We start from the raw sequence: 23,453 nt of genomic DNA, 5'->3' as shown, positions 1-23,453 counted from the left end.
AAGATTTACACACGTTAGTGTAGTAGAAGCTGCTGGTTGAAATGGTAAATATTTTGAAAAATATAGCATAAATATTTAGCCACTGATCTGATCTTTAAAATTTTAATCTTATCAAGAATTACTTGTAAATCACTCAATTTTTGGTGAATGAAAAACCTACGTGAGAGATACAGTCATTTAGGTAGAGAATGGAGAAGCTAGAAACAAGGAGAAATCACTCACTTCAGCCTATAGAACTGAGACTGCAGAAAAACCTAACTTGAGTGCAGTTACTGAAAGGAATCTTACAGCAAGTTTGTTAAAGAAGAAAGCATATTTAAACTCTGGGGCCAGGTTGACTGGTACACTGTGATCAGTTGACTAGAGTAGAAGTAATTGTACAGGTTAAAAGCAATGCGTCGCAGTTACTTAAAATCAGATTGATTTGAAATGCCAAAATTAGGAACAAATATATCAGACCTCATTAAGAGACAACTGAAAATGGTTGTCAGATTGTTTTCACCTGTTCTTCTTCCCCAGCTACAAAACACCCTTGGAAGCTGGAGCATTGCAGAACGGTTAATACAGGCATAGTAAAGGCAGGAAGACAAAAGACACACATATTACAATGTGTAGTTCCATAATGCAGTGCTCGATGCTCCAGAGGGCCTTCAACAAGTACTGTACAGCCAAAAATCAATTGAAAATCAGCATGATAACAGAGCATGAGTTGCCCTGTAATAGCCTGAAGACCCCCAAGGCTACACGGGGCCCTTTCATCTGCCGCACGGCCCTGACTCAGGGGAGCCACAAACCTCCACAGGCGCTCAGCCCGTCCACCACCCTTACCTATTGCTGCCCACCTCACAGTAAGGAGAGCTGACAGCAATAGGGTGGGCTGCCTCTACCAGTGACACTGGATTTTTCTTAGCATAGGTTTGGAGGCTTTATTTATTTTATTGCTATTTCTGCTCGAAGCAAGCTTGCTGATTTTGGAGTGTGGTTGCAGCGTGAAGACAATCCCAATTCCAAACACACAGAGGCGATCCCTCCGTGGTATTCAGTCAAGAGCAACCGAGAAAGGAAGGGGGAAAGAAACACTGCTCAGTTCCTTGCACACTATGTATGCAACAAAGCAGGCCCACAAATATTTCACTCATATGGTAGGTTTAATTTCAATATTTCTTTAATTACTTTCCAACAATGTCTGGTTTCTGTTGAATTTACGCTAGTACTTGGCATTTGGTGCAACCCCAAAAAGATAAGATACATATGTCCTCTATTCACAGTCTTGGCATTTTTACCTTAACTCAGATACTGAAGTGATTGGTTTGAAAAATTACCTTGCTGATTAGCTACATTTTCTAGTAAATATATAGCGTTAATCCTTAAATTCTGAATATGACATAAGGTATACAAATGTTCTGTCTGACTCAACAGCAACATATCACGGCTTAAGGAGGACATGTATGCTGATCTCCACGAGTGAGGAAAGAGCTAATTGGGAGTTAGATTCAGTGTGATTATCAGCTTGTTTATGATAAGGGAGTACTCTTCTGAAAGCACTGTAAATTCATCCCTGATTGTGGTGTTAAACCACAGCTCATCTTCTATCTGTCCCCCCCTCCCCATTTGTTTGGTTAGAAGGGGCTTTAAACTATTTTCAGCAGATGACTGTGTCATGCTTTGATTTTCTTCAGACTTAAAAAAAATAATAATAATAAAAAAAATCAGCCACATGAGCCTGATGTCAAATTTCACTTTCTAATAGCAGAAAGACACATTTTAAGTGTTTACTATAAGAACACATTTGGGTAATTTTTCCCCATGTCATTATGAACATTAGACTGACCCAATTAATATGAAATGTTTCTATGCTGCTGGAACAGACCGTGTTACAGAAAGAGCCATTTGCACAACCTGTTCATGATTATGGGCCATAAGGACACAAAGATGGCATAGACATTTGCGGACCATCTGAATTCTTTCAGGGGAAGGGGAGGGGGGGGAGGTTGAAAATAGGAGGGGGGGGGGAAAGAGATGTTGCCGACTGTTGTGGGTCATGTTTTTTAATCCAGAGTATTGGACATGTAACACAGCAACAAGAGCTGATCATTTTGTTTAATCACCTTTTGGATCTTTGCCAGATGGTCTCTATTGAGAGCGCTGCAAACAGAGAGAGATGAACTGCGTCTAACATGCCACTAGAGCTTTCCCGTAAATGTCTGAGAACTGAATCCAACAAGAATTTAGTCTCAGAGCAGAAAGGGATACATTTAAAAACTATGTGCATTAACTATACTTTTCCCCATAGAATCCTCACTTGGCATGAATAATTTACCCACTCTTATGCTAATGGGATCATGAAAGTATCCCTGTGTCTTTAGTGCAGCTATTCTCAGCTTTCAGTAATTACCCCACCCAGTGAAAATAACATGGCTTCTTGCAGACGAGCGGCCCACTCCTACCTGGCAATTAGAAAGATCATGGCTGACACGGAGTAGTCCAGGAATGGACCGCCAGCTCCTACAGCCTGAGCGGGCAGCTGAACGAATTAAAGCACTTCACTGCGAGCATTTCTGTGTCTGCTCACAGCCAGCATGGGCAAGGAGATCCTGTGTTGTTTGTTGTTTTTTTCGTTTGTTTTTTTAAGGATAATGGGAGACTTTAATACATTGCCCATGCACCATAATACTAAGAAATAGCAACATCAATAGTAAAAAGCAGAAAAAAATTTTATTATTATTATTATTTTTTTTTTTATATCAATGCCATCATGTTGAACAAGAGGGGGAGAATTGCTAGGTCAATTAGTGTTTTCAAATTTTATCAGCTACACAAAGGAAAATCCTACTTTTTTTTTTTTTTTAATTTAAAAAAGTTTTTTTAAAACCTCATTACTAAGAAGTAGGCTTTGACCTCTGTCCATAACACTCTTTGCTAGGTAGTTCACTATGTAAAAATTATCAGGCTAAAACATCTGGGAAAGAAAGCTATGAAACAGCAGGGAACGTGGCTGGTTTATTGTTTATCTTTTGTTTATGAGGCAGTATTCAAGTTTAATTACTACTCTAAATTAAACTCTAACAGGCATCAGGAGACATCCCTTTACACGACCAAGTAAAAAAAAAAATCTAGAGATTCCAACACTAGATCTTTCAAATAAGTTGGCACATATAGGAAGAAATTAGTCAGTCTGTAACAACACAGGAAGACATTTAAGCACTTGCTACTGTATGTTTGAATGCACTGCATTATGAAACCATTAATATTGTAACAAGCATACAATTGTAATTTAGCAAATGGGATGTTATCTAACATACAGAGGCAAATTGGGTTAGGCTGAGTAGGATCTGAGATGAAAAGAATGGCCTAAGGAGGAATCCTACCTTCTTCGTTTTGAAATACAAATATATAAATACACACACACACACACACACACACACTTAAAAAGAAAAAGCAACAAGAAACAGAGGCAAACATCTTTTAAGTATAATTAAGTAAACTCTGAACGTACATGTGCACAAGGGAGGAAAGAGTTTGCTACATTTACCACAACAGTAAGTGACCAGTTTTAGATGAACTTAGCTGTAGGAAAAAATAAAAGTTGAAAGCAACTAGCAAAAGATTATTCCAGATGGTATCTGTCATATTGTATTTAGGGTTATTTTAAAGAGATTACTGCCACTATGAAAACATTCCATTGACAGAGTTTTCCTGGGCTGTGTTTGAAACCCCTGCATAGCACATTCAAATATGGAAATAAATGTTTTCTAGGACGTATCTATTGATAGACTTAACGTATGCATAAATATAACAACATGGATTTAAATCTAAGAGTGAGGTGAGGATGTTAAATGCAAATGTAAGATTTTAAATCCCGCACATTCTGAGCTTTAATTTAATAAACAGTGAAGAATCTGCCTGAATATTAGAAAACAGCATGTGAAGCAAAGATTCACTATGAAATTTTACTGCTACTTATTGAATAGTGGATAGGGACATAAATGTTCCCCCAACCCAGCAATCAAACAAGAACTGCAAAAAGCTCTATTTGTTCACGCAATAGAAAGAAAGAAAAGAGAGGATGGTAGGATACTAAAATGTGACTATATTTAGCTAAGCAGGTTCTGGCATCATTATGGTTAATGTGCATGTGGTGTGCAGTGTGAGCTCAGCAGTTACTGGGCCAACTGTCTCAGTATTTCTGGGAATTCTGCCTATTCACAGTGCAGGGATTGTTCAATTGCTGCAAAATGTACAAAATGAATTTTACAAAAATGAATTGTAAGGAAGGCCCCATTACAACGATTTTACAGCAAAGATGTCAACATCAATTTTTCTTTCATGCATAGCTAATGATTAAAACAGCATATTCCATTTGCCTAAGACAATTTATTTCATATTGGCACATCAAAATATTGAAATAGAAAGTTATCTTTACTCTACCCTGATTATTCATTGCTGCTGAACCCACACCATTGTTCAAACCATGAAAAAATAAAACAAACTTGGCAAGAAATACTTAAAACAAAGGCTCATCAATATTCTCCAATTTGTCAACATCTCAATTACAGCAATGGAAAAAATGTAAATTTCATGTGCTTTGAACACTAAGGGGTTTATTCTCCTGTCAGTGCACATGCGTAACTCCCATCACCATTAATGGGAATTACTCATACATATCAACACAAGGACAGGCCCCTCAAACTTGAAAGGAAAAGATGAATTAATAAGGGCTACTCTCTTCCTGTATCTTCCTCTGCTGAAAAAAGTCATTGTTCCTTAGGAGTTTTTCATACTTCATTCAGTTCACCTTCATGAGAGTTGTGCTGTCTGAAATAATGCCTCACCAGTGAAGCATTATTTATTAGGAAGTTTGATTTTTCACAGTCTGGATATTTGGGCTTTTCTATCAGGAAATTTCTTTCGTACAAAAAGACAGCTCTTTTCCAGTAAAACTAAACTTTGTAGCTTTACATGTAAAAATAAAAAGAAATAAACACATATTCTGAATCCTTATAAAGAACATGTATGCTAGTTAGCCTCAGCAGGCTCACCTACATGCACAATGCTAGGGGAAAAAAGTTGTAGTATTTGTTTTTGGATATTAAGTTTTCAAGACTTGGTAGGAACAAACTGTTTTTTTATAATTAAAATTATTATTTATTCATTATTATTACTGCTATCCCTGTCTTTTTTTCCTTATCAGAGCTTGGTTCAAAGCTTTGCGTGATTTCAGTAAAAAGACAGGCCTTCGGGCACTATCAGCTACTTTCACAAACAAATTTGTTCATTGCACGATGATATATAAGAGCTACGCTGCCTAATGTTTCAAACTTGCATCAACCCAGAGATGTAATCTAGGATTAACACACATGATTTCAGTTAACATCAGCTAACAGTTGACTTAGCCCTGGACCACGTATTGAGTCTTTGCCACAGAAACGTGGACAACAATTTTTCAAAACTACTTAAAGATATTGCCCTAGAGAGTAATCCTCAGATATGGAGGGACACATCCTCTTCCTTCAGCACAAGCAGCCACAATAAATAACCAAGCCGTCAAATGAATAAGGCAAACTGAAGTTGATGCCCATTTATTACCTTTACTTCTGCAAAACCTAGAAACAACTCCTTGACCGTAAGAAGACAATTTTATCACCCCCAGCCTAATCCTGAAAGGCACTGAACTTCCCAAAAGGTCCTGAAAAACTACAGCCTCTCATCTGACTTCTCTGGATCAGGCCCTTTCATTGACTAAACTAAGAATGTGACAAATGAAGTATAAAATCCTGGTATAATAAAATACAAAACTGAAACTGTTCCCTGGTGCTTTCCCGTAGATCACATGTTTTTAAACCTTCAAAAGATTTATTTCTCACTTTCCATGCATAATCTGCCATATTCATTATTTGAAATATCTCATAAAGAGATTAAATAGGAATTAAAGTCTGGGAGCATCATATCCATCACTGTAGTACAAACTGATGCACAACTCTAGAAGTCATTTATCCTTGTGTGTAAAGACAGTGGCTTAAAAAAAATAAATAAAAAAAATTTGTCTTCAAAGAATCCAGAAAACACCCCAAAAGACTTTCAGATCTGTTTTCTTCCCCTCCAAATAAAAGGGTGGGTGATAAAGCTGCACACACCTTTTAATCTTCTGCTTAGTGTTTTCACACATATATTCCCCAACAGAAACTCGAGGGTCTTCTCTCTCTTCTCCCCTTCTCTCAGCCCCTTTCCTGCCATCTCCCTTGCTATAACTCAGCTAACCCAACAGAACCAGTCAGTTTTAAATTTCAGTTGGGACCCCAGTGACCTGTTAATGAATCTACAGAGAGGAGAAAAACTCACAGTGTTGAGTTATGCCTGGTGTTGCTAGCTGACTTGGAGTCAGAAATGCTTGAAGCGTTAACGTAATTGCAAGAATGTGAAAAATGAAGCGTTGGGCTCCTGAGCAAAGCGAAAGGTCAAAGCAAGCCCTACACAAAACAAGTCTCTGGAAGATGGCCTCATTAGACCATTAAATCAGCTTCTCCTTTTTCTCCTTTGTAAGATGTTTAGAGTACTTTATTTTATTATTGGTCTATTTAACTCTCTCTTTCCAGGACAGGAGGGAAAAAAAGAATCAGACCTGCTACATAATTACTGATCTCTAAAATGGTGTTAGATGGCATTGATCTGCATTTGTGGATCTGAACCAGGATAAAGTCAATAAATGCTTGGTAGATTACAGGTCACTAGTACTTAGGTTTGTTAGATGATCAATATGTTATATAGCTTAGTTTTCTGTTGAACAAGTGAGGTGACATGTTAAGAACAACATAGACATTTGCCGCTAATAAAATTAGGATAATCTTTCAACATTTACTGCCCGAAGGCCCTTTCCTTAACCCTGTAAGTGCCTGTGCATCTAATACCAAACACTGACTAGATTAACCCTTTTGGTGCCAAAAATGCAGCTGTGCATTGTCATCAAGAGGTTGCCCTCCATAAATAGCCAAAATGCCTACAGCTGTTTTGGTTCCTGCTTTGGGAATTATGAGTGTATTATTTTATGTAGTAAATATAACTACCTCATGCAGAGAAAGTCTGTAAAAAAACCATGTCATCACTCACCCATCTCACTTCCATCTCCTAAAAATCACAAGCTACATGCACATCATAAACTTAAGGAAAAAGATGAGACACATGGAGGGAGAGCTCCCAGGAGCCAGAATAGACTGGGTCTAGTCTGAATCAATTTCTGCTGACACCAGGTATCAGTGGAAAAGCCCAAAGGTTGCTAATGTAACCTAAGACTCTGTAACAAACTTCCCTTCCCAAGAAATCCTTTGGGACAAGTCGAATACAACATTTGAGGAAGGTCTTAACAAAACTGCAGGGAAACCAGGCTGACCTAAACAGGTAGCTATGCCAGAACAGCTCCAAAGGGCATTCCACTACACTTAGAAGTGGTTGGGACAGATTCACTGCCATTTCAGTGGTAAAGCAGACCCTGCCCCCTCAAAGAAGCACACATAAAATTCAATGCAGATTTCTGCACCAGACCTCCCTCTTTCTAATCTTTCCCAGGGTTCAGGGGAGAGAGCAATCCAAAGCTGTCTCCAATGGGAATTTTTCCTGCACTGTACGATCATACATCTTTCAGCTGCCAGCAGCTGAGAGGAATGCTGATTTGCCACTGGACGACTGCTTCCTTTTAAAAGGCCCAACTGAGTACAAAGGGAAGTGCATGAGCAATGTTTCACTTTGCTAGGCCAGGCAACACTGGTGATGGATTTGGCCCTTCAGCAACCGTTCATCTTCTGCAGACATAAGTGTAACAGGTTTGTTTAAGTCACATATACTGCCAGAAACGTCCGTTCTCAATAGAAAGCTCACACAGTTGTAACCAGCTACTTTTTCCCCCCCTCACACTTAAGAATATTTCTTCAGCACCCCAGTTTACATGGTGAGGGATCAGATTGTTAGTGAAATGCAAGATATTTGGATGTCAGTACAGGGGAATTCTTTACATCAAGCATGGCTAAAAGAAGCACTCCTAGTTTATAAGGTGCTCCTCAATAGAATGAAGATACAGGTGTGACCAAATTTCTTACCTATCGTTAGAATTTCCGCAGTCACAGATGACTCAGAGGATCTATTTTTTAAGTACATGTGATCTTCTGCCATCTCAAATACCTCAATAACAACAACACACATTTTAAGCATTTCACCAACAGTAAAGACTGTGGCCAGCCAGTAAGCATAACACCGTTTTGCCACTCACTTGTCCTTTGCACAAGCCACTGAACAACATGAGTTCATGTTGGGCCTCATGCAGCTCTGGATCAGCCACTCAGGACACGTCCTAAGCTACTAACACTGGACACAGATCACACCCTGTGCCAGGACTACATCTATCACCAGTAGTGCACAAACAAGTTGTACACATAGGAGACAAACCCAAACTGCCACATGAGAGACAAATGTCACAGGTTGCACTTGAGACACGCAGTTGTGAGAGAGACTGAGCAGCTCCCTGCCACACAGCAGCCTCATGAGAGAGGTAAAATGGTAGTGTAGCCATCCAGGCATAGCATGAACCACGTGGGAGCCCTTGCAACACGAAGCCTGCAGCCTTGAAGGCCACTCCACTCTGCTTCTCCCACACAGCTGCATGGTATATGCATGACCACCAAGTGAGGGCAACAGCAGTGGCAAAATGTGACAGATGCAGGTGGAGGGAGTGAGTCATAAGGCCTTGTAAGGGTAGTGTCATATTTGTCAGCTGAGGCTTAGCGTAACAGCAAAGAAAAAAAGAAGAGGGGAGCCCACCCTCTTGCTCTTAAAGATCATTATTCTGAGCCAGAGTCCACGTGTGGCAGTAGCCCATCTTTACCCCACTCTTTAGTGCTTGAGGCTTGAGTCTCACACCTGCTGGAGCCACTAATGCTTCTAACAGGCAAGTGTAAAACACTATCATATCAAGATGACAGCTTTTGACACTTACTCAGCATGGATGCAGATGACCACACACAAGGTGCAAGGCAGTAGGAAATAAAACAAAAGGACCTAAAATAATAATCAAACCCCCAGAACCCTGGAGAGGAATTCATTGCACAGACACAACAAAGGTTTTGCAGTTCAGGTACATCTCCATTTACCATTCAGAGTCAAGATTTTCAGAAGCAGACACGAGTCCATACAAGTAAACATTGCAAGAAACATTTTCTGTCCAGTTTGAGTTTTGTACCTACTTCAAGTTAGCAGTTTGATAACATCATGCAGGAAACTTTTCCCCCAAATAAAATTATAGGTTAAATTCTCTGTCTATAGCCCAGCTCAAACTACTGCAACACAGCTGGGGAGTATGTCTGTCATTATATTTACTTACACCACACAAAAATAAACTGTAGATAACCAAATTTGTAAAGGAATTGGCAGAACTAATCAATTGTTATTACAAAGCTTGTTTGAAGATTAGATATTTCTCTTTGAAATAATAATAAAATGCAGCTAAGTGGGTTAAGAAAAGGAAATACCGTCTCCCTAAGTTACAGCTGATTATACTGCAAGTCTGCCACTCCATGTTTACTCTAAGGCAGATGTACTGATATAATAAAAAAGCTGAAGTTATTTTAGTCATGCCTACTTTGCACAGGGAAAAAGTTTGACCTTTTACCTTGCTCGCTGCTGTTGTCTCCACTCTGGGAAGCATGGCCCCCACTGGAGGGCCCCGGTGTGCCTGCCGAGTGCGTTGAGGTTGCATCATCGTGGTCTCTCCAAGATGAAGGATTCTGGTGTCACAGTGCCAAGGAATTTTTTCCACAGTTCCCATTCCAACAGCAAATGAAGAACAGAAAGAAAACCAGGAAAAGAGGAGAGGAGAGGGGGAAAAGTATACACATTAGCATTTGTGAAATGTGCCAAACACTGATACTGTTTGCACAGTGTAATAATTCTTCAGCAAAGACAAACAGAGGAGGTACAAGGATTTATTTAGTAAAATAAAGGACACATTAAAAAAAATAGAAATAAAATAGTAACATATACACATTTATATGTATGTTCTTTAATAAGCTACAGGGGGTCTTGGAGAAGAACACCAACCAACCTACACAGTTTATGGTACTGAGTGCTCACATCAGGGCAGTTGTCATGTAAACTATCTCTCCACACTTTGTTTTTCCAGACTGATGAGAGAGGGGAGGAGAGAGGAAGAGGAGGGAAACTGTTTTCAAGAAATAGAGAATGCGTATGAAAAAGGGACGTGCCCTCCCACCCTATCCTCTCTCTCACTGGTCCATGCAGTGAAAAAAAATCGAGGCAAATACAAAGACGCAGGAGAAAAAGCAAGCTGCTTCTGAAATGCATTATAACATGAAGATGTTTCCTTACTCCCAACCACCACACTGATGTGACACATTTCAAATATTTCCTAGCTGTATCACTCTAACAGTTCGCTTACAAGCATTGTCAAGAATAACCACCAGGTAATTACCTAAAATAACACGTATAGTGATTTTTATGTAATCCTTTCCATATTACTATGCATAAAACACGACAAAAGAGAATACAGAAGACAGACATACGGAGTTTGTAAAACTTGGCTAAGTAAGTCCTCAACCACTGTACTTTATTCGCATCATTCATGATAGCTTTCAAATTTATTGAGTATTGGCTTTCCTGAAGTGAGGAGCTGCTATTTAAAGGGATAAGTGAGGAAAAGTTAGTGTTACAGTTTAGTGCTACTTTGTTGAGTGTATTCTCCTCCTGTCCTCCTCCCCTTTCCTGATCATTCCCAATACCCTGCTGTTGCTTAAAGGAAAACAGGAATTCTACTGTACAGGAAGAGCTTTATCAGCACCACATGAAGGCAGGCAAGAGATGGAATTTCCTCTGGCAGAAAAGGAGAACAAGAACACATGAAACAGATCAGACTAGGGGCTGGACCTGCATTACTTGTCACCTGCATGTGGCAACTTAAATCAAGCATGTTATAATAATCCAAAACCAAAGCAAACAACAAATCCCCCTCAACCTCTAAAAACTACCCCCCAACCCCCCCCTCAAAAAAAAAAAAAAAAAAAAATTGTTTGCTAGGTTTGACTGCATACAAATGGTGCCTTATGAAATAACATTGGGCTATTAAAACACAAGGAGAGTCCAAAAGCAGCAATTGACAAATTTTGCTAAATTCTTTGAGTGGGACCAATTCTGACCTCACCTATCCCAACGTGTAGTAGGAATAAGTTCAACAGAATCATCTGATTTACCCACTGTAAAATTCAATGTAAGTGTGATTGGAATCAGGTCCCCAAATATACAATGAAACATCTCAAAGTAATCTCCTAGTACTGATTAGTACCACATGCTCCATAGCAACATAAAATAGAACTGCCAAAGAACGTCTTGCAGCAAAACCCAGTAACATAAATCTAATGGGCCTGACCCAGATCACAGCAGAGACAAAGGGAAGAGCCTATGACTTCAAAAGGCTCTGAATAAAGCTCTAGGTGACCAAAGGGTGAGAAGGATCCAAATCCCCCTTCACCTTACACAAACACACACATGCACGCACGTATGGGGCTCCACAGCAGGAAGATATAAGCAGATCAGATGACAGTCCATGATCTTAAATTCACCTCACCTATCAGCACAATTGACAGCACAATAGCATTTATGGTACAAAACCACCACCCTTCCAAAGCCTGTGAGACCAATCTCCTTTTCTCACACAGACCCACAACAGAAAAATAGTAATACCCACAATGAGATTTTATATTCCTTGTTGTTGTTAAATTAATTAGGTCTCTAGAATTCCTATTAATGCTGTAAGCCCCCACAATTTCATTTTAAAAAATACAAAAACTTTACCATCATTTTACAAAATCAGGTAGGAAGATGCAGAAAAAGAACAGTGAGAAGGCTTGAAAGTTCAGGAAGCCCAGATGTTATTAAAAAAAAAATTAAATTAAATTAAAAAATCAGTTGAAAATAAGGTTCCCAAAAAGTTCAGATGGAAATAAAATGCAAAAACCGAGTAAGTCTCTTTACAGCCTCGATTAAAACACAGTTGTGCCTATGAGCTTCTCTTTTTATCTCTGAGTTAGGAAGCCACTCAAATAGCTTCAAGCTGAAGGCAAACAGCAGACAGGAGCTCTTCAGCCCTCTGCAGCCTCTTAGCGTCAGCTGTTTGCCGGATGGTAATCAGATAAAGAGCTAGAAGAAATACATGAAAAAGAAAAGAAACAATAGCATAGCATGAGTTTAGCCCTCCAACAACACCAGGCTGGAACCTTCTTTTAGAAAATGTAATAATTGCAACATGTTCACCTAGGCTAAACTTTTCAGGGAACACTGTGAGTTATGTTAATTTTATGCACTGCAGGCTCTCTTAAGCTGGCTGCTGTTGGAGCTCCTTATCACACATAAGAAAATTACAATAATTAACTGGTAACACCTCAGTTATGTTTTAAGGCAAATGCCATCCAAAACCTATCATAGAGTATTTCAAAAGCTTAGACCAGCCTTTCAGAAATGTGCGGATTTGGAAAGGCTCAGTAAATAAGACTTCCTGCAGCTGAAAACTCTTGCTGTCCCTACCAGGCTGAGTTGTTCGTGACCTCAGTTTGTACATTCAGTTTTGGAAAGACAGGGTGGACTGATTGGAAATTGTATGTATTTTTTGTGACGTAGTTTTCTCGAGGAAGCAATTTGGCAGAATTTTCTTAAAGAATAGAAATAGTTAGAAGGAGTATTTACAAGAGACAACGGTAGAATTTTGGAAGAGTCTAAAAGCAAGGGAAGCAGCTACGCTTTAGTATTATTTAAAAAATGATGAATAACTCTCGGGGTGGAGTTTACAGCCTCATAAAAATGACAGAGTTCTTTTTCATTGGACTAGAATCATTGTGTAGTCTCTTTCTTGCCCTAAACTGTTTCCAACTTTTCATCCCTCAAGAAAACTTCCTGGCCAAATGCCTGATTACAAGTATTTATATGTACATCTTCATCATCAAGAAAGCAAAACAAAAAAAACAATGACAGACCTAAAGTGTGCTTCACTGGATACATTTTATCAGTATAGTTTGGAGAAATCCATCTTGATACAAAGCCCTCTAGTAATAATTCTAATTTTCTATTTCATTTTTTCCATGAAATTTGTGTTATTGCATTGTAAAAAAAAGAGAAAAACAAATAGGTAACATGAATTATACAAACTATTTGCATAGCTTCTCATATTTTCTGCAAGGTTTAGTAATGTACTTTACAGAAACATACCAAAGAGCATGGATGATACTTGCTAAAATACAATCACCTGTTTTGTGTTTGCCTGTACACGATGAAATGTTCACACACATATGACCTAAACTAATCACTTGTACCACAGAAGGTAAACAGCACACATGTATCTATTCCCAATAGTTTTAATAACTGGGAGTCAAATATGATGCTCCTCTTGCTCTTACCTAATTGTGTTAAAGAGCAGTGTTATCAGGAGAAAAGCAGTGAATAGTGAGCAGAGCACAATAGAAAGAGATGGAAAATAGATACAAGAAGCTAGGTCTCCAGGGGCAGTATTTTCTATTTGCTGGGCTACAGACTCACAGCTGATAATGCAAGTTGTAATTAATATAAAAGCAGGAGACAATATGGGGAAAGCTTGTACTAGCAGGGCCACAGGAGATCACTCCACTGCTATCCACTGTTTCTCATTTACACACACAGCTTTCCCTAGAAAACACAATTTTGCCAGTGTTTTTTCCCTTGGAAGTTAAAAAAAAATTGATTTATCACCATCGCTGAATTTTGCTAAATCTAGAAAAGAACAGCAGAAAGGACAAGAGTCTCTTGGTATACAGAGCAGTCTGATGCATTACTCTTTAGTCAGTGCTGCAGATCTGGTGGAAACTGTGAGTTTTTTAATTGCTGCATGATTTCTTGAACAGAGGTGTTGTAACAGAGAGATTTGGTAGAGGACAACCTTTAGCCAAATTGCAATTGTTACTTTGCATGCCCAGAGTCACCACTGGGCAAAGTCTGGCAAATTTTTTGAGAGTGTACGCAGTCCCTCTGCAGCTGATTCTGATCTCACTGTGTTTTTTATGGCGATATTAAAGACTCAATTAACCATAAGGAATTTGCTTCTTATTTGTAACTGGGAAGTCAGATCAATCAGGCCAGCTGATATCCATGTGAGTATGCTGAGCAGAAATTGGCTCACAGACGTTAACCAGCATTTGGAGTACACAGCCATGACGGGATCAGGGCCTTAAATTTTATCAGATGAAATGGACAAAACCATTTATCTTGTGTGAACAAATAAAGCATGACTTGCTTTCCTGAAAGAAACTGCAATGTCTGTAGGACTCTCTGTTAACAGGGGTGGAATCGAAGGTCTGGAGGTTGCTTTTGTAAATTAATTTTTCAAACACAAACCTGAACAGAACTACTGACATGGGTGGCATTCTCCTCACTAAATACAAGCCAAATCCTGCTCACTTTGTTCTTACAAGCAACACCTGTAAACACCGTGGAATTACTGGTGTGACCAATACCACAAAAATCTGTCTCTGTGCTCCATAGTGTATCAAAAGATGGCATGCTGTACCAGGCATAAGAACCCCTATGCATACATGCATGTGCGTTTGTGTGTGTGCACATGTGTGTGTTTCAGATGTATAGGATGATATCTTAGAGACTGCTGTGGAACGAGGCAAAAATAAACTTATTACATAAAGGAACCCTCAATAAGTAAATGAGCTGTGGAAAACTCTAATTGCATATGTTTTTTTTTAAAGGCTGTTCCTGATATTACCAAGGTATGTTTTCCTACAGGTGCGTATTCAGTGTGATTTAATAACTAAATTGTATGTGAATTGCACGAGTGAAACAAAACAGAAGGTATTGTGTTCCATCAGATATTTCTGTGCATATCTACATGTGTACAATTTTTAATTCTGACATTCTTGTCCCTTGGCTTCACATTTGAGTAAAGTTGTCTAGAGGAATTTTTGACACTCCTAGAATGTGGCAACGCTCTTAAAACTACATGCTTTGTATTTTTCAGCTCAGATTGAAATCAGACATATAATCCACCTGTCAGTAAAGAAGTGAGACTTGAAAAATCAAGTTCTTGTTGTTTTTTTAATTGTCCTTCTACGTCGTTCTGTGTGGCTACACTTCATCTAGAATGATAGACAACTCAAACCAAAGAGGGAACACCAGCATCAAATAGATGGTGAAATACAATGTCATTTCAAATAGAGAGAACCCAAATTAAAATTAAAATATTCGATTGTGAGATGCCTGGTAACTTGTCTTAGCAGTGCCCATCAAAAAGAGCAAATACATGATGTTCTCTACTGTCTCGGAAACTTCCTGATGCCCCTCGATCCTTCAGGATCAAAGGGCCTACAGTGGCATCCTAAGTCCTAAACCACGCACTGGGAAATTTGGTTACGAAAGAAAAAAGTTTGCCCTTTTTCTTTTTTGCGGTGAGCTCCTTGGTTTCCCTTCTGACCCACTACAGACAGGAAGGGCACCTCTGGGATCTGCTCAGCATTCCCACCCAGGTCTGCCAGGGCTGCGTGTCTGAGGAGCGCAGCACCAGCCCAGCAGCAATTTCCTCAGTCAGACCCTACCAAAAGGTTTAATTATATAGCTGGAACTGATTTTTATTTTTTCTCGTCTGCAAGCAGACATCAGAAATTTGCACAGGCCATTCTTCAATAAGAAATGTGAAAGAAACACAAAATGTCTGTATGTCCAAAAGTACAAAATATACGTATCTCCTCATGTGAGAGCTGAAAGGTTTAATACTCAGACTAATATTTCTCTTCTACAGCTAAGGCATCAGATTTCTGACCTGTCAACAGTCCTTTTATAAAAAATGAGACGTATGTATATTTCTATCCATTTTTAATTATATTTTATGAATGATGATCTGTATATTATTACCTCTCAGCTGCAAATTGACTATAACTTATAAACAAATATCAAGAAGACTGAGGCCCGAATCCTGCTCCCATGAAAGCCAGAGGAAGGAGAGCCATAAATTTCTACAGGAAAATTTCTGGGCTTCAATGTAGACTGTGCTAAAGGAAAAATTGTATGGCATCAGGTGAGACCAGGTACAAAAGGAATGTAACTAAAGTACAAACTATAATTTATGCTGGGGAAAAAAAAAAAAAGAAAGAAAAGTTTTATAAATCCCCAAATTTTACAGGCATCACTTTTTTCCAGATTTGAATAGCTGGAAAGAAAAGAAAAATGAGATTTGTTGGCAATCTCAACAGATATTTTAGGCTGGACGCAGAATGCGGGATAGGGCCCAGCATGTTTATATTGAACAATAATAAATTGTCTGTGCTGGGGGACTTGACTCGAATTGCAGCTGGAAAGGTTTCTTTCCTTTTTTTCTTTCCTTACTGATCTGGTTCAGCTAGGGCATAGCTGTAATTACCTTCTTCCCATCTACAGCTAATACCTCAGAGCAATAAAAAAAATACGAGGGTGTTAAAAATTCAAACACTAATTATGGGCTGTTATATTTACTAAACACAGCAGAGTAATAACAAAAGTTTCAGCTTCTTGTGGCCAGAGCTACACTATTTGATCTTCTAAGTCCCCGGACCCCTTACACTTACTGTATTACATAACAGTTAATAGCGCACTAAAACAAAATTTGATGTACACATTTATTGCCAAACACATACAGCACAACCACGTACAGATGTCTCCTCTTTCCAGCACAGGTATACCTCTGAAGAGTTCATTCCTTTGTTGATTTTGCTTTTGGTTTCCAGCTAAGTTATATGAATAATACAGCAGCAGATTTTGAAAGGGGGAGCGTTATATCTCAGCATCCCAGTTGAAGTGCTATGGTAAATATCGGCTAATCCCATCATTCTTTTTGTTACTTATGGCAATTTTCAGGTCTAGCCAAGGAACGAAAATGAGAGCTGCATTAGGTGCCGGTTCCACTCCGCCACTGTCACTGTTGCCAGTCCTTGCACACACAGAAAACACACACACAGGATGTAGCTTTATACCGCTTAACAAGAACAGAGGTGTATGGATTTTTGGGGTGTCAAACAGCTGTCACAAACTGTCACCTCCACAGGAGAAACCTTGGCACACAACAAATGCAACTACACTGCTTTTTGGCTATCATTATTCATGGCCAATCAGCGGAGCTGCTCCTGGTATTTCATGTGCAAATAAAACCATGAGGGGAAGACCCCTGGATCAGAATAGTGGGCCAATACATAAAACAGAGGAAACAACATGCTGTCTCTGTCCCTCTGAAGTGGCTCATCATCACCCCTGCACCAACTTTCACCAAATGAGATCTAGCCCGGGGCTATATATTAAATATGCATATCAAAGCAAATGAAAAAATAAACCTGGAGAGTCAAATTGGACAAATTTGCATGCTTGAACTATTACACTTTCAGGTAGATGCTCGCAAATGATAGCATGCTTTTTTGATAGTTATGCATGTTTATATTAGCAATTTTTAAAGCTTTTCCTACTTTACAAACAAAAGATTTCTTCCTGCTGCAGCCTTGCACAATGTAAACACCAACGTGTACACAAACAGTAGTTTGACCAAGCTGTAAAACAGTGTTAAAGTTTTGTTGAGAAAACAAGCTAATATATTAAAAAAAAAAAAAAAAAAAAATCCAATAAGGAGACACATTTCCCAAAACGCATGAATAAAATGTAACTATATGATACAACTCTTCATTTCCCAGTTGGTGTTCTGGTTGCACAAATTATTGCTTCCTTTCAAAACAAATAGCAGGGGGCTAAAGTAAAAATGTTATAGCTCAAATCTCCAGGAAATAAAAGGCTTTAAATTATAATACCCAATGAAGTGGTAAACCCTAACGGGTGTAAGATAAATGGGTTGTCATATTTATTTGAGTTTGCTTTTTGGGCCACAAAAAAAATAAAAGGAGATTCTTCTTAGGGAAGATAATGGTTATCAAATTATCAAAATGCTAACCCCCTCCACCCCTGTCCTATCATTGTGTGCGAATTTAAATATTATAATGGAGCACTGCAAATTGGCTTGAGCATTCGCCATCTGCCAGAACCCTAAACAGGCTAGTTTATCTAATCTCCTCAATATAAACATAAGCATGCTCCATTTCTACACTTCCACTTGAAACACACTCTTGTAAAGAAACCGTACTAGAAAAACATGGAGGTTTTTTTTTTTCTTCTTCTTCTTCTATTGCTCTGAATTATACACAATGACCCTATAGCTTTCAGGGTGCCACTCACTCTAATTTCTTTTCTCCTACTCCTCCATAATACTTATGCACGCGCATTTAGGGTTGTAAAATGCCATAAAACAAATATTTTTGAAACAGTGTCATGCCTCATAGACTTTATTATCTACATGTGAGATAACTGACAAGCGGAGAAACTTTCAGGGACCACTGTGTATATATTTTTCCCCTCAAAATAATAGATTTCAAATGCACAGCATCACAGGAATCTTGTTCTGCAATGTTTACCTCACGCAAATGAGAAAATGAAAGCTAAGTCTTGGCTTCAAAAATATTTCCAGGGCTCTGGAACTAAGCAATACCAGGAGAGGGGTGTTTAGGAGAATTTATGATTATTTTATCTCCCAGTTCAGCTTCAGTCCAGGTCTAATGCAATTACCAAACACACACACAAACAACGTGTTTTCAAAGGAAACAAAAGCTCTTGGAAAGCTGCTTCTCCCTGGGCTGAGAGCTGCTCCGCTTAACGCGCAGGGAAATGAGGGCGGGCGCCTGTGCAGAGCATGGTTAACTTCACACCGGGTGTTAAATTAATATTTCAACTGCTAAAATATTAGACGGTATCATTTAGATTATGAGTTCAATTGAATCTAAAACTGCGTAAACCCCCTTTCCCCCCTAGGGATGCGTTCCTATAAATAAACCAGAGTTCACACCCACTCTTTTTAACCAGAGCTCTTCGCTCCCTCTCTGCGGTACCAGCTGCAATCTTTCCCTGCACATCCCGAGGTCTCTCTTCCCCTCCATGTTTCTGAGTGTCACCGGAGCTGCTCCCAAACCCGGAAAAACAAAGGCTCTCTGCTCACCACGCACACCAACTTCAGTCCTACACACATAGCATGAATTCACCAACTCTGCAAGTGTTAAAATCAACCACTAACCTACGGTTACTTCATCATCGTTCTCTCCAGCTTTCTGTAATACATTGTTAATAATTGCTTCATCAAGGTTACTGTCTTTTATTATGAAGATGCTTCAGGCGTTTGGCAATAAGTCCATATTCTGACAATAAGCTGCTCTAAAGCACAAGCATTGGAAACTCTCATATGCTAACCCCCTTCTTTAATGCAATGTAGTATTGCCAATAATTCTCATCACTTGTCATCCCTGCCAGAGGGGAGGGGGGAGGAGAGCAGCAAACTTTCTCCCTAACTTTCTTCTCTCTGTTTTCCTGTGTTGCTGCATCGACTACAGAGTTGGTAAAGAAGGACAAAAAGCACCGAGCACCACACCGAACAGTTCGCTGCCTCCCCGAGTCGTCTGGACCAGCAAACTTTACCAACCACTGCAAACTCGCTGTTGGAAACAGGAGGAAAGTTTCGCATTTTTCTAACTTAAGAAACCGAGAGGGAAAGCCTGAAGGTGGGATCCGAGCTTACTAAAGGTGGAAACAGTACCAACAAACAACAGCCACAAACAATGAAACCGGGAACCGGTCCTCTGAGCGACTTGAAAGTCTCAGAAAGTACCATGAAGAAATCAGAAGGACTTACATGGTCGGCTAAATTTGTGGAAGATCCTGAGAGTTCCTCGTGGTCTGACTTGGAGCTGCCATCCCTTTCATCGATAACGAGGTCTATTGGCATTTTTCCTTTCAAACAACTAATGTACCGATGGCAGAAGTTATCGCACAATTCGTGAACCTGAAAGCAGCAACAGGAGTGATAGCATCAGTAAGGGCAAGCTATCGGATTGCAGCTCTTTTTGGGAGCAAGAACACACTCTGAGCTCCTCCACGAGTAACTCTAATTAAGGGGCACAATAGTTGAAGGCAAGGAAACAATAGAGAAATTGTTGCAGCGCATATTATTCTCCTGAGACTTGCCGCAGCAACAAGTTACAGAGAGAGACAGTGTGCTCAGCCCGGTGTGCGGGGCAAACCCGATGTGCCGCTCCCATAGCGGAAGGAGCCGCAGCCCGGCGGTAATTCCGGGCAGGACCAGCTACGAACTCAGGACCGTGGGGCTCGAGCATGGCCCCGGTCAGTCCGGGGAGAGCTGGCGAGGTTCTGGGAAAGACGCTCCCGGCGCGGGCACAGCCCCTCCTGCGCCGTGCAGGGCCCCCTGCCTCCTCCAAACATTTACTGCTCGTTTGGGGTTAATGCGCCTGGCGGAGCGGGAGGAAAGCGGGAGGGCTTGCATTTCTCTTTTGGTTAAACATAGCGTTTCCGAGTCAGGAAAAGAGCTTGTGCCGAGAGAAGGGGTAAGGAGGATGTCACGGGTTTAATAATGTATAGATTTAATGACTCGGTTGAAATTACACAGAACAAAAAAATGCCGGGCCGGGCTGGGCATGGCTGCCGGTGTCACATGCTCCGGTGGCACAGGTTATGGTGTCACCCGGCGCTCCCCCACTCCCGGCCGTGTGCCCGCTCCGTCCATGGCAGGGACAGGGGACGGCCTGCACCAATCCCAGTGCCTCTTACCTTCTCTAACTCCAGGAGGTGGAACCTTAGTACTTGTATTGCTTGGATCATCTGCAAGAGAGTTGGGAGCAGGGGTTAGGTGGGAGAGAGGAGCTCGGGGCTGCGACCCCAAAGGGGCTGGGGGAGTTGTCAAGGCGGCGGTCATTCCCATGGATCTCAACCCCTCCGTCAAGCCTGAGCAATATGGATCAGCTTTACCCCGAGCACTCGGTTTCTATCAGACTGATTCGGGGTGCGAGGTTGGACGTTTGTTCCCGCGGTCCCGGAGACTCTTCCTCTGCTCTAGGAGGGGCCGCGGAGGGCCGAACACACGCTCTCACCCCCCCACCGCCCGGGGAAGAAAGGGGAGAGGGGAGATGAATAGTTTGGCATCTTCTTTACAAGAGGATTTAGGCACTTTGAATATTGAAATCGTTCACATTAGCAAAAGAATTAACGCTAGAAATCTCCAGCTCCCTCTTCTTAAGCAGTTATTTCCTTCACTTTGGCTTCCCGTGGCTTCTAAGCCCGGCTTCGCGGCACACCAGGGCCGGAGCGTTTGCCCCGGCTCGACCCGAGCGCGGCCCTCGGAACCCCTCGGGGAGGCGGGGAGCCCTCCCGACCCGGCCGCCTCCTGTCCCGCTCGGTGGGCGCTGTCCGGGACTAGGGGCGGGCGGAGGACGGCGGGCGCAGGGGTGAGGCCTTACCAAATTGTCCAACTCTGGGTTTGAAGAAAAAAGTGGTTTTTCAGCGCGGACCTACGAGAAGAAGGAAAAGCGGCGTGGGTTGCGGCTTCTTCCTCCAGCCCTAGGGATCCCCTCTTTGCAGCCTCCCCCCGATCCTCATTCACGGCCCCTTCCACCGGGCACGGGGTGAGGACCCGGCCCGGAGGGCACCCGCCGCCCCCTCCCGCCCCCACCGAGGGGGGCCCCGGGGGGAGCGGTGCCGGACCTGCTTAGCGAAGACGGCGATGTCCTCGTTGAAGGAGTCGGAGGAGCAGACGTCCCCGCCGGCCACGCCGGGCTCCCGGGGCGTGCAGGTCGCCAGCTCGCACTTCTCAAAGACCAGGGCGAGGAGGGGAAACAGCGGGTGCCTACCGGGCAGTGGCACACAAAGAGCGGGAGGGGGGTGGGGGAGAGGGGGGAAGAAGAGCTCTGATCAACAAGTATTTTGGTAACGCACGGACACGCGGACACGCTCTGCAGACTCCCAATATCGCCTCGGGCAGAGCGGGGCAGAAGCCCATTTTGAAATAAAAACGCGGTTTTTGCGGGTTTGGGGTCTTGTTTCTTTCGACAACCGCGAAAGCCCCAACGCATCCCCCGTGCAGCCCCCGCAACCGCGGACAGAGTGTCCGGCCCAGCGCCTCGCTCCTCTCCCGGGAACCTCGCTCTCTGCACCGCGGTTTAAAATAACGCGAAACGCGGAGTTCCCAGCCCTCCCCTCCAGCTATGACCCACAGGGCGCACCGCGGGCAGGCAAACTGCGAACCGCTCGGAACGGGATTTTATTTTCGCAAGGGGCCTGCTAGTAGCACTGCACTGAAGTTCCCTGGCCTCGCAGCACCCGGGGCCAAACAGCGGTGTCCAAGCAGGGCGCGGGGAGGGGGCAGGGGGCGGCAGCGCTTCGCCGAATATTTTCCCATAGTTGGTGCAGTCAGGAAAAAATATCTGATCTGCGTGCTGAGCATGAGGACTCGGCTGGTGTGCTCTCCTGTTTGGGTCTGAGCAAGGCCCACACTCCACCGCGCACCACACTCTCTCCTTCGGGATAAGTGGGGGTTTCTTTTAAAAAGAGAGCACTCGGTGCCCCCCGGCAGCACACGAGGCCGCACTGCTCTTCCTCCCCGCACCCTTTCTCTGCTCCACACAGAGCTCCACGCTGCCACCAATGCTCACTGCTCCCTTCTCGGGGAAGAATAGCTCGTGGGCAGAGAATCCCTCTCGTTTTGCCCGTGATCGGAGCAGCCCTTTATTTACAGCACGGTATTGTGGCACGGAGCAAAGCACCAACACTACACTTCTTCCACCCAAACTCAGCACACCGCGAGCCTGAAGTGCTGCCCGGGCCTTCGGAGTAAGACAAAAAGAAAACCTCACACACAAAAAAAAAAAAAGAAAAAAGAAAAAAGAAAAAAAGAAAGAAAGAAAAATAAAAAGAAAGAAAAGAAAAGAAGAAGAGAAAGAAAAAGCAAAGCAGGGGCAAAAAAAAAAAAAAAATCAACCAGGGCAGCACCCCCGGGGCCTTCCTCGCGCGGTGCCCCGCAGCCGCCTCCCGGGGCGCTGCCACCGCAGCCGGGCCCCGGCTCCGCGCCCCCCTCCGCGCCACTCCGGCCCCGGGGCGCTCCCTCGGCGCCGCCCCGCGCTGCCCTCCCGCTGCCGGCCCGGGCCCGGCTGTGCCTACCCGTAGATCGCATCCTTGTCCCGCTTCAGAGCGTCGTTGACAGCGGAGCCCATGCTGGCCGGCATGACGTTGGGGTGCGGGGCGTGGGCGCCGTAGTGCTGTCCGGCATGTAGCGGCGGCCCATGGTTGAGGTGGTGCACCGGGGGGATCGGCCGGGGGGCGTGCGGGTCCCCGTACATGGACGCCGGCACCCCTACGCCGTCCATCCCGCCGTAGTGGGGTAGCTCATCGTACTGTCAGCGCGGGCCGGAAGAAAGAGAGAGGGAGAAAGAGGGGAAGGGAGGGGGGGAGGAGGGGGGGGATAAAAAAAAAAACAAACAAACAACAACAACAAAAGTCAGAAGAGAGTGGAGCACCCGGCCAGGCGCCAG

General features: G+C 42.4%; 1 protein-coding gene across 5 annotated transcripts in view; it reads right to left on the bottom strand.

Moving 5' to 3' along the window:
• Positions 1 to 23,453, bottom strand: part of MEIS2 (Meis homeobox 2) — a 169,946-nt gene that overhangs the window by 144,126 nt on the left and 2,367 nt on the right. For all 5 annotated transcript variants that reach the window (XM_090141256.1, XM_090141258.1, XM_031593735.2 and 2 more), the window contains exons 2-7: positions 23,083 to 23,315; positions 21,631 to 21,772; positions 21,387 to 21,437; positions 20,701 to 20,751; positions 19,769 to 19,918; positions 9,653 to 9,767 (exon numbers count right to left, since the gene is read on the bottom strand). In XM_090141256.1, the coding sequence (XP_089997382.1) occupies positions 9,653 to 9,767; positions 19,769 to 19,918; positions 20,701 to 20,751; positions 21,387 to 21,437; positions 21,631 to 21,772; positions 23,083 to 23,315 (742 nt within the window). The remainder of the gene's footprint in view (positions 1 to 9,652; positions 9,768 to 19,768; positions 19,919 to 20,700; positions 20,752 to 21,386; positions 21,438 to 21,630; positions 21,773 to 23,082; positions 23,316 to 23,453) is intronic.

The sequence above is a fragment of the Phasianus colchicus genome, chromosome 5 (assembly GCF_987193195.1).
Source record: "Phasianus colchicus chromosome 5, bPhaCol1.hap1.1, whole genome shotgun sequence".
Taxonomy (NCBI): Eukaryota; Metazoa; Chordata; class Aves; order Galliformes; family Phasianidae; genus Phasianus; species Phasianus colchicus.
This window is presented reverse-complemented; position numbering and strand designations above follow the sequence as displayed.